The 12,217-nt window shown below is 38.5% G+C and overlaps 1 protein-coding gene across 2 annotated transcripts in view; it reads left to right on the top strand.

The window, feature by feature from the left end:
• Positions 1–12,217, top strand: part of STK39 (serine/threonine kinase 39) — a 197,660-nt gene that overhangs the window by 65,090 nt on the left and 120,353 nt on the right. For both annotated transcript variants that reach the window (XM_084642577.1, XM_084642576.1), the window contains 5 exons: positions 3,400–3,509; positions 3,601–3,702; positions 7,196–7,329; positions 11,601–11,649; positions 11,754–11,819. In XM_084642577.1, coding sequence (XP_084498703.1) covers positions 3,400–3,509; positions 3,601–3,702; positions 7,196–7,329; positions 11,601–11,649; positions 11,754–11,819 — 461 coding nt within the window. The remainder of the gene's footprint in view (positions 1–3,399; positions 3,510–3,600; positions 3,703–7,195; positions 7,330–11,600; positions 11,650–11,753; positions 11,820–12,217) is intronic.

The following is a 12,217-nucleotide window of genomic DNA, read 5'->3' as shown; positions in this document are numbered from 1 at the left end:
CCATATTCTTGCTAGCAACTACACGCCGCACAATAGTAACTCTAACTCAGGAACCAATCCATGCAACAGACCTCGATGCCAACTCTGTGCACATATCTACACCAGCAACACCATCACAGGACCTAACCAGATCAGCCACACCATCACCGCTTCATTCACCTGCACGTCCACCAATGTAATCTACGCCATCATGTGCCAGCAATGCCCCTCTGCTATGTACGTCGGCCAAACTGGACAGTCCCTACGTAAAAGAATAGATGGACACAAATCAGAATGGCAATATACAAAAACCTGTAGGAGAACACTTCAGCCTCCCTGGACACACAATAGTAATTTAAAGGTAGCCATCCTGCAGCAAAAAACTTCAGGACCAGACTTTAAAGAGAAACTGCTGAGCTTCAGTTCATTTGCAAATTTGACACCTTCAGCTCAGGATTAAACAAAGACTGAATGGCTAGCCAGCTACAAAAGCAGTTTCTCCTCCCTTGGTGTTCACACCTCAACTGCTAGAAGAGGGCCTCATCCTCCCTGATTGAACTAACCTTGTTATCCCTAGCCTGATTCTTGCTTGCATATTTGTACCTGCCTCTGGAAATTTCCACTACATGCATCCGATGAAGTGGGTATTCACCCACGAAAGCTTATGCTCCAGTACTTCTGTTAGTCTATAAGGTGCCACAGGACTCTTAGTCTGGATCTGTAAAAGTAGCAAACACAGCTACCCCTCTGATACTCTCTCTCCAAAGTGACTTGGGTACATGAGCTTAATGCCTGTTGACTTTCTCCCTGCACTGTACTCAGTGAGACTTGGGATCATCCATGCATATGCTGCTTTTGAAAATGGACTCATCCTAAGTCACTTAAATGCTTTGGAAAATCTTGCCACTCGTGTATTTAACTCACTGTGTGTGTGAGGCTGTCCCACTCCCACCATTCTTTCCACTTGCAAGACTCTTAAGAGGCTTCATAAACACACATAGTTAACTTCTCTTCCTTGGCAGCTGCCTGTACATTGCTACTGTCTCTTACCATGAATGTGTAACACTATTTGCTATCTAACTTCTTCAGTTTTGTCCACTTCCCTTTTCCCATTTGGTTAAGTGGCCTAACAATACAGGAAAATGTCAATGCTAAAGGCACAGTATTGGGTTAGGACAGGGGAAATCAAACCTCTCTGAACCTTTTGAGTAAACAACCGGTATGTTTTAAAGAATCTATATTTGAGATACAAAGCTACTCAGTGAAGGAACGCTTTTTGTTATGACTTTTGTTCTTGTTCCTCCTCTATATATGACTTGTCAAACACTGCGGTCTCCAGCTAGTTTAATATGCATTTGAAAGTTCTTCATATCTGTGAAGTCATAAAACAGAATATATACTTACCTATGGGGCAGTATTTGGGTGATTATTATGAAGCTTATGCACCAAATAGGTGCATATAAATAAAATTTTAAAAATGTGGTGCACAGGCTTAAAGATATAAACAAATGTGGCCTGAAAAACAAAGCTAAAACCAGCTCTCATCTGTATAACTCATTTCATGAAAAGTTAATGAATAAGCTAGAACTGAAATATAGACAACTAGTTAATAAAATAACATTTCTTCATACTTCAGTACTCAGTGCAGAATTGCGTGGTTAGATAGAAGGACTCTGTTCAGAAGACATTACCCATTACAGAATATTGACAAGTCCTAAAGCAGCAACTCTTAACCTATAATGTGTTATATAAAACAAAAGTGCTTCATGCAGCAGGCCCAGACTCTCAAGGATCTTGCTTTTAATCCTTACCAAACAAGTTGCAGGTCAGGTCCCTGAAAACCATATTTAGATGGCAAACTTAAATGCATTGTTTCTTCTGTGTTTATCAGTATAGGAGGGAACCAAAAAAGACAATCTACTTGTAATGCGCTTACTGGACGCACACTTGATAATGGTTTTGTGGAGAGTAATGACAAAGTATCAGTGACCAAACTCTAATCCCATTTTAAACCAAAGGCAAAATCGTAAATGCTGATCCCCATCAAAGTCAGTGGGGAAACGAATGTGAGTGGGTCCAGGTTTGGGTCTGTAATGTCTCAAAGCCCTACTTCAGTTATGCTGTTAAAGAACAAAAATGTATAATACACAGCCACATGTTGAGAAGACTGGGTTCAAGTGTGAGTAAACTCTTGAATTAAGGAGCGCATTCAAGTCCTTTGAATCAATTTTTAAAAAGTAATTGTTTAAAACAAGTTGAGAATTGCTTGCTTAAAAAGGAGAATGCATAAGAAGCTATGTTCGTAGCAACACCAAGCCCTTTAATGTTCTCTGTTCAAAAATGGTGTCTAATTGCAGGGTATATTAAGATACAGAACTCTGTAGTCCAGCATAAGAGCATCAAATGTTGCACCGATTTCACAAACTGTACGGATAATATAAAAATCCCAAATACTTCTAGAGGAAAAGACTGAAAATAATACAGCAGAAACAATGGTATCTATGTTCTGTAGCTGGTTCCTGACCAAGAATATAGCTTTTTTTAAATTGTCCCTGTTGCCTTACTTCATTCATGATTTTAATTCCTTTATTTGCTGTGGTCTCCAAAGATCTTTGCAGATGGGCACTTTTTTTTTTTTTTTTTACTTTTTATTAAAAATGATAAATTGACAAAACCCAGAAAAAGTAAGGTACCTTAGAAGTAGGGTACAATGATAGAAAATAATACAAATTTGAAAACTTGGGGGCTCAATTCCCTTGGAAGGCAAATGGAATGTAATTGAATACTCTTCGAATATGCCAAAATTACTGGTCTTTTAAGATCAGAACAACCATACTGGGTTAGACCAATGGTCCGTCTAGCCCGGTATCCTGTCTTCTGACAGTGGCTGGTGCCAGATGCTTCAGAGGGAATGAACAGTACAGGCAATTTTGAGTGATCTCAAAATGTTGTCCAGTCTCCTCTACTGGCAGTTTGGAGGCTTAGGGACACCCGGAGCATGTGTCCCTGGCCATCTTGGCTAAATTGCCATTGATGGACCTATCCTCCATGAACTTACCCAGTTCTTTTCTTGAACTCAGTTATATTTCTGGCCTTCACAACATCCCATGGCAATAAGTTCCCCATGTTGATGGTGTGTTGTGTGTTTGTTTTTTAACCTGATGTCTGTTAAGATGACCTTAACAGACGAATGTGAACAGAGGAAGATAAGGCTGTTATTCTGTGTCTCTAACATTTTTGTGTAGTTCTGCCAGCTGTAAAAGGATAACTCTTCAGCTGAATTTAATTATAAAAAAGATTTTATAATTGGACTCCTATTTTAAAATGTATATATATTTTTTTTCTGTTTAGTTTTGGTATGGGGAAGAGGGTGAACTTTTAACTTTTTTTTTTTTTTTTTTTTAAAAATGTGTGTTCCAGATTTTGGTGTTAGTGCATTTTTAGCAACAGGAGGCGATGTTACCCGTAACAAAGTAAGAAAAACCTTTGTTGGTACTCCATGTTGGATGGCACCTGAAGTCATGGAACAGGTATCTTTATGACTAATGAAATGCACTTGTATCTTATGATGACTTCACATTTAAAACACCACACTAAAACTTCTTTTTTGCCCTGCAATAGGTGAGAGGTTATGATTTCAAGGCCGATATGTGGAGTTTTGGAATAACTGCCATTGAATTAGCAACAGGAGCTGCACCGTACCACAAATATCCTCCTATGAAAGTAATTACCCTTCGAAATCATGTATAATTTAGTGTTACATAAGTAACATTCAGGTCTTTACACGGAGTAAATTTCTGGCATTTCTCTTTTAATGACTTGGGATTGCTCTACTTTTAGCTTATTAATTAAGTCTTGTGTAGATTAAATGGAGGAGGCAAGATTGCCCAGAGCATAGAACTGGAAGATGGGATCCCTGTATTGTTCCTTGCTCTGTTTCTTCATGAGCAAGTTGTCATGTGCAATTATCTGAAAAGTGGCTCTGTCATTGTAGAGCTCCACGTGGTAGCACCTCTCTGACTTTAGATCAGATTTTGTTCAGATCACAAGTAATATATTTTTCTCTATAACTTCCAGCCTTTCAGGCACACCTTGTATGTAAAGGTCAAACTCTGCATTTTTTGGCTTGCACGTTATCACTAGTAACGAAGATTTTTCTAACCAGAAGTTAGCTAACAGTTCTGTTGAGGTGCGACCAAAAGAGGATTCACATTGCTTTATCCTAGCTCTGTTGGGTCTTCAGTGCTAATAGCAGTAAAAAGTAGTTTAATCTTGGAAGGATGTTGATACTAGAGTAATTGGTGTGTTCAAAGTCACTTCCTCGAGTGTGCATCTGATAGAAGTAGAAGGATGTCATTTTTAGTCACTTTTCTGATCATACTTCGTCAATCTGTAATATTAGAAAGATGGGCATGTAAAACACTTTGACATCTTCAAATGAATGATGGTGTGAAATTGGAAATTTATTATTCTCAAAAATGGCAGAAAGGTGCAATAACTGATCTTACATTTGCCAAAAATAAGATTTTATGTGCTGACTTTAGAGTTCACTAAAAATAATCTTAAATTGAGCGATTGAGGACTGCTCTGACAAACATTCTCCACTACATTTCATTCATAGAATTGTAGGACTGGAAGGGACCTCGAGAGGTCATGTAGTCCAGTCCCCTTCACTCCCAGCAGGACTAAATATTATCTAGACCATCCCTGACAGATGTATGTTTAATCTTCTCTTAAAAATCTCCAATAATGGAGATTCCACAACCTCCCTGGGCAGTTTATTCCAGTGCTTAACCACCCTGACTATTAGGACATTTTCTTAATGTCCAAACTAAATCACCCTTGCTGCAATTTAAGCCCATTGCTTCTTGTCCTGCTCTTAGGTAGATAAAAAGGTTGTTATAAGGAGGAGGGAGAAAAATTCTTATGTACTTGAAAACTGTTATGTCCCCTCTGTCTTCTCTTCTGCAGTCTAAACAAACCCAATTTTTTAAATCTTGTCTCATAAGTCATGTTTTCTAGACCATTAATCATTTTTGTTGCTCTTCTCTGGACATTCTCCAATTTGTCCACATTTTTCCTGAAATGTGGTGCCCAGAACTGGACACAATAAGCCAGTTGAGTCCTAATCAGCGCAGAGTAGAATGGAGGAATTACTTCTTGTGTCCTGCTTACAACACTCCTGCTAATGCATCGCAGAATGATTGTTTTATTTTTTTGCAGCAGTGTTATACTGTTGACTCATATTTAGCTTGTGATCCACTATTGCTCTCCGATCCTTTCTGTAGTACTCCTTCCTGGGCAGTCATTTCCCATTTTGTTTCCCTTTTCCCATTTTATTAAACAGCATCGCCATCCCTGAGCTTTACTTCAAAAGATTAAGAAGTCTTGAAGTTAGCTTGATCTTTGCTTTTCTGGGAAACAGTCTTGAGTGAATTTTAGTAGGGAACATTTTAAAAAGGAACATTTCTCAGATGAAAACTGAGGTAGTTACTGCTGTTTCATATTCTCCTTTAAAATTACTAAATTAACATTTAAGAATGTAAAAAGTAATGTTCTGAATGTAGAGAAACTCCATAACTTCATTTCATTTGTTTTTAATATGCTTAATTTACAGCAACTACTGTACATAGCAGTATGCCTACACAACCCTCTCAGATTGATACATTTCTATCCAAAGTGTTACAAGAGTTAGCTGCCATGGCATTTCAAAAGAGGAATGTGATGGTTTTTTTCCCCCCCCAGAGTTTTTTTGCTTTAAACTCAGTATAACACTAGTTGATTGCTTGTAGCAACTTCACTATTATGACTCTTCTTTCATTTTACCAGAATTAAACTGACTAATCCTGATGTGAAGGCCTGGCAGAAACTTTTTTCAGTATTGTACAGTCCTGCTGTTTTGTTTTGTTTTTCCTTGTCTCCTTGGTGAATAGTAAATTGTCTTTTGTTCTCTTGTCAAGTGTACTCGTCATTGGTCTAAGAGGGTTGTGTGAGAATGCTTATATGTACAGTGGCTGCACACATGAGTGCAGATTTATGTATTTATGAGGCTCATATTAAGAGTTTGATTTTTAACTAAACAACTTTCATTTTAGTGAAACTATCTCATTGATGTATTGATACAACATAAAAGTCCATTACAGTACATGGAAAAACTCATTAGCTGAGCCTGACCTTTGTTACCTTTTTTATATTAAATTTCTGTTCAAGTAGGCCATGTTTTGATGTTTACAATGCTCTTCTCTCAACTTCTTTATTCATGTGTTTCTGCTAATTCCAGATTGCTTTCTTGGTTTAATGTTTCGTAAGCTCCCCTCTTACATTTTTTTTTCATTCATCTCCTCTGCCTGCTATTTGATCAAGGTCTTCATTATCCTTTTCTGGAGTTGAAACAAGCTGATCCAAGTTGCAGGGCCTCATCCTTCAAAGATAAATTGCTTCCTCTTTTCCCTCACCCCCTTTTCCATCCCATGCTTTTCCCGTGTGCATAGCTACCAACAACAAACTTTCTATGTAAATATTTTAGCACGGGTCACTTGCAGAATAATATAGAAACAATTCTCTCTGTCCTCCATAACTTTTACAAGGTGTCCAGATGCAACTTATCTGGGAGCAAGACCATCCTAGGGATATTTCCAGACCTTTATCTTCACAAATGGGTGGCTTTAGCTATATGCTATCTGTGTGTTCTCCAAGGTCAGACGTGTGGCATTGTGGGTGATGTGCCACAGGCTTGGTTACAGGTAGGGGGAGAACTGGTTTTGAGTATTGCCTGTCAGCCTTTATAAAACATGGTGCAAAAACCTATGCCATCCCTGACTTGCCACTCAACTTTTTTTCATTCTTTTTAGAATGGCTTTTCTGTTTCTTTTGGAATCTTTTATGATAGACTGAAGCATTTTGGTCTTCAGGACTTTTAAATTATTTCTGGAGACCACCAACTCAGAACTAACAAGTGGGTTTCATAGTATGTCTGAACATCACTTTGCTCCATCTATTTCTGATACTCAGTGAAGGTCTGATAAGTGAATGAACCCCATAAATGTCAGAGTAATGTGTACAAATTTACTACCCTGTTAAGCGTTGTGTGGTGCCTCAAGATGTTTTAAACAGGAACTTTCTATTTTTGGTGGAATATTTGTATCCTATTTCAGTTATTATTGTGTTGTAATTTCACAGAGACGCTTACCATGTCACCTTTTTGGTTTTACTATAGGTGTTAATGCTGACATTGCAAAATGACCCTCCCACTTTAGAAACAGGTGTAGAGGACAAAGAAATGATGAAAAAGTACGGGAAATCCTTTAGAAAACTAATTTCACTATGTCTTCAAAAAGACCCTTCCAAAAGGTATGGCTTTTTTGTTGTGTAAAATGGAATTAGTCCAAAATTCAGTGAGGACTATTTTACTTTAAAAATCCTTGTTATGAATTTTTTCTTAAATATTTATTTGGAAAATCCTTGAGTTTCCTAATATTAGGTCTTTGGTTTGGGGAGAAGGAGTTGGCTTTTAACAAACTTGTTGAAGCTTGATGATTAACTTGGTGTACTAGTATCCAAATATTCTACTTCTGTTATGCAAAGCACTTCTCAAACATTTTGAAAAACCCCAGTTCCTGCCCCGAAGAGCTTAGTCTCTCATTTGAAACAAACAAAACCCCTCACTACTACTTTCAAGCCCATGTTAAAGATTATGACCATGCTGATCAAGCTGAGCTTTTACTGTCTGAACATACTGACTGTTTGAGCCTAAACCAGAAAATGCTGTTGGCCTTCCTTGTTCTGAGATGAGCTTATTTCTAACTCTACATTGTCATTTGCGCTGTGTGACAAGATTATTTCAAGAGAGGGTTAAGGTGTTTTTTATGTTAGAAATAAATAATGTAAACAACTGAATGGCTCTGAGCTAACTTGAAAATTATATATTCCCTCTTTCTTTGTTTCTTTCTGAATCATACATTTCTGCTCCATTTTTGTGACTGAAATACTTCAGATAATTATACTCTTTGTTCCAAAACTGTTGGTAAAGTCCCACAATGATGTCTCCCATTATCCTTTTGATAGCGCTTTGGATGTAAATCCATTTTGTATGTTTCTCTTGCTTGGACACTGTGAGAGCCACATTCTGTAATTAACATGTTTTCTTAATATGTTTTAGAAGTTACAGTACTAGCTGTACAAAACAATTCTCCTTGTCTGAGTCACCTGACTCACTGCTCTCTTACCTTATTTTCATGGTGTAATTTGAGTTCAGTGGTATTACAATAGTGTAAAATTAGAGTTATATAGTTGTGAGTCAGACTTAGTGAGCCTGCTGTAAATCAGGGTAAATATGGTCAGAATAAGGCTTAAGAGCTGAGAGCAGAGATAATAGATAGATCAAGAATAGTTAAGAAATAATAAGTGCAAACAAGACCTTTTTTTTTTTAATTTCCCAGAACCCCTCAGAATTCATCCTCTTGGCTCAGGAGATCATTTGTGTAGTATCTTCAGATTCCCCAGACCTTTATAGTCTGTCTCATTAATTTTAAGCCCTCAGAGTCTGGTTATGCTTTAAGCATAGTCCTACAACTTGCAGACTGCTTAAATACATTTTAGTGTTTTCTTTAGATTGAAACATGTTCTGGAAAAACAACTTTTATTATGGTTATAAATTACTGTAGAAATGGCCAAATGTTTTCAGGGCATGATTAAACTGGTGATTGTCCCTAGGAAGTTAGCCGTTGCTGTAGTTTTCCCTGTCTCTCTGTATTTGGAGTATCTGCTGCAAACACTTGATTCCTCGCAGTTCAGTTCCCAGTGGTTAGCTGTTCTGCATTAAGCATACCAGCGTGTGACCATCAGGGTGTTAACGTTCCTGGTGACTTTCTGCTTTTTTAGTGTAAAATTAAACTACATTGCTAGTGTCTGTGCATGGCTCCTGCTGTTAGATCTGACTACAACGGATCTTTCAATTTTCTTTTACAGCTTCCATTAGTCTGCCCATTTTTAAAAGGAAACTTCTAGGTGACTCTCTGTACCACATGTGGAGGATGTGAACGGGGCTTATTTAAATAATAAAACCTTTCTTCCTGGTCTCTTCTTCCCTTTCTCTCCAAAACCTTATACCACATCATAGAATCATAGAATATCAGGGTTGGAAGGGACCCCAGAAGGTCATCTAGTCCAACCCCCTGCTCAAAGCAGGACCAATTCCCAGTTAAATAATCCCAGCCAGGGCTTTGTCAAGCCTGACCTTAAAAACCTCTAAGGAAGGAGATTCTACCACCTCCCTAGGTAACGCATTCCAGTGTTTCACCACCCTCTTAGTGAAAAAGTTTTTCCTAATATCCAATCTAAACCTCCCCCACTGCAACTTGAGACCATTACTCCTCGTTCTGTCATCTGCTACCATTGAGAACAGTCTAGAGCCATCCTCTTTGGAACCCCCTTTCAGGTAGTTGAAAGCAGCTATCAAATCCCCCCTCATTCTTCTCTTCTGCAGGCTAAACAATCCCAGCTCCCTCAGCCTCTCCTCATAACTCATGTGTTCCAGTCCCCTAATCATTTTTGTTGCCCTTCGCTGGACTCTCTCCAATTTATCCACATCCTTCTTGAAGTGTGGGGCCCAAAACTGGACACAGTACTCCAGATGAGGCCTCACCAATGTCGAATAGAGGGGAACGATCACGTCTCTCGATCTGCTCGCTATGCCCCTACTTATACATCCCAAAATGCCATTGGCCTTCTTGGCAACAAGGGCACACTGCTGACTCATATCCAGCTTCTCGTCCACTGTCACCCCTAGGTCCTTTTCCGCAGAACTGCTCAAATAAGCAGTGGCACATTAACCACATCAAATAAGCGTTGCACATTAACAAGCTAAGCAAGCTTTCAATCAACATAGAATTTGCAACTTTGTGTGGACACTCCATCTCAATTGGGTTATAATCGCATTTTATCTTAAACCCATGCAACTTTTGTGTGTAGACAAGCCCTTGTGACCTTCCTGAATTACTGTAGGTGGTTCTTACATTTTAACCACTCATAGACAAATGCAGTGAGGCATTAATTGGGCTTTGTTTGGGTTTCTGTTAAGTCTTCTTTATCCTCTGCAGTAGGGATGATATAACTTATTTTTTAGTTGAAAGTCCACTCTTCCATTGAAAATTAAACATTGATTTTGTGAAAAGGTGTCTGTGTTTTTTTGTGCAAAGTTAGAATTTTTCTTCCCTTCCCTCCATTGAAAAAACTGAATGCCCAAAGACCAAAATACTCTGATTCAGATATGCCACCATGGTGCTCATGGGATTTGTGGCTTGGTTCCCTCATGTCCCCAGTCCCTTCTATGGGCCATGCTTCCCAGCTAGAATACATCTCCTATAATGCACCTTGGCTTAGGGACTCCCATGATGTACCACCTCCCCTCACCATGAAGGAGGTGGTGGTGGTGTATCATGGGAGACCGAGCCCATAATGAAGAACAGGAACATCAGGTACCTGAGCTACAACTCCCCTGGGGCACCACAGCAGCATTTTCAAATCAAAGTGGGTTTTTTTTGTTTTTTGTTTTTTTTTAAATTTGTGCTGAAATATTTCGTATCTTTTGGTTGAAATTTTCTATGGCGGGTGGGGAACCCAATTTCTGGACAGCTCTGCTTGACAGTAGACAAATATATTGATAGGTCCTCTGCTGTACCTCTAGGCAAAAATGGGCAAATGTTGCTCCTCCTTATTCAGAACTATAGCATATCATTAGGGTAAACAATGAAGGTTGTGACTTCAACTGCTGCAAACTTCAAAAGTGTAAATTCAGGGGGCCCTGGGAGGAAGATCGCTGAACAGAGAACTCCAGGGACTAAAAATAGAACATAGAGCATTTGGCCTCTAGGACATTGCATCAGATTCTACGTGTTGCTCTAGGGACTGAAAGCTCTGACAGTGCTGTTTGGTTTATGAAACAAGTTAATAGGCTCAGTCCAGTTCCTTGTGAACAGGTGTTCAAATCACTGAAATAAATGGCAATTGGTGCTTACCTCACTATTGGGAAAATTTTAATGATCTTTTCATCTGTATAAGCTGATTGCTTTTGAGCAGGGGTAGTCAATAGGTGGACCACGGGCCAAATCTGGGCCACCAGATGCTTTTTTGAATGGACTCAATATTTTTTTTATTTATTGTTGTTTTTTATTATTTTCTCTGGAGTCTGGACCTTGATTATACCTTAACAAAAAATTTGGACCTTGACAAAAAATAATTGGCTACCCCTGCATCTGGAGCATGGTTTAGGCACATGGGCTAGGTCATCTAGGGAAGCATGCATGTCTTTTTAATGGTTTAAAAGGAGGTTGTAAGTCTTGGCTTTTTAATCCAGCACCCCTCACAAGCACTAAATTCATTTTAAAGAAAAAGATGGACAATGAAGGACAGGATATTGATTTATATCCAGTGCTTTCACCATCTCCCAACGTGTATAGTGAATTAATACATATACCATTATGGATTTTAAAATTAATTTTGCAGCTAGCATTGCTATTCATTCAGCACTAATTCAAAAGTACCATGTCATTTCATGAATGTCATGTACAGTATTCATTAGGAGGGATCTCTGTTTCTGCTCTAATTTATTATCGATCTTTCAGGCCCACAGCAGCGGAACTTTTAAAATGCAAATTCTTCCAGAAAGCCAAGGTAAAATGCTTAATCCGACATGTAAATCTGCTCTGTTTTACAATCTATGTGAATCTCCTGTTTTCCTTGAATTGGGTTTAACTGTCCAAATGTTGGTTTTTCAGAATAGAGAATACCTGATAGAAAAGCTTCTTACTAGAACACCTGATATAGCACAAAGAGCAAAAAAGGTAAGGTTCTTCACACTTTTTTTTCTCTAGACAGTGGAATAGGATATTGTCCAGAGACCAGCATGAGGGAAGACTCAGTATGTTGATTTTTAACTGTCTGAATGTAGCAATTCTCTCACTAACCCTTCACAGATGGTGACTATTGAAAATGAATAGCTTCTGAGGTTGAGCTTTCTTCAAAAAGTCTTAGGTCATTTTGACTTCCTTCCTTATTGTGCCTTGTCAAGGTGGTAAGATGGGGGAGAGTTTTTTTTTCTTTACATTTTTAGTTGGAAAGCTATAAAATCAGGAAAATCCTTAGTTATTAGGAGGTACAGAAAATGTTGAGCATATAGGTCCACAGACAGAGGAAATGAAGTCATGAATTCAGGACACAAAATACAGAGTTAAGAACACAA

The sequence above is a fragment of the Lepidochelys olivacea genome, assembly GCF_965140295.1.
Source record: "Lepidochelys olivacea isolate rLepOli2 genome assembly, chromosome: 11".
Classification (NCBI taxonomy): Eukaryota; Metazoa; Chordata; order Testudines; family Cheloniidae; genus Lepidochelys; species Lepidochelys olivacea.
Note: the sequence above shows the minus strand (reverse complement) of the source record. Positions and strands in the feature narration are given on the sequence as shown.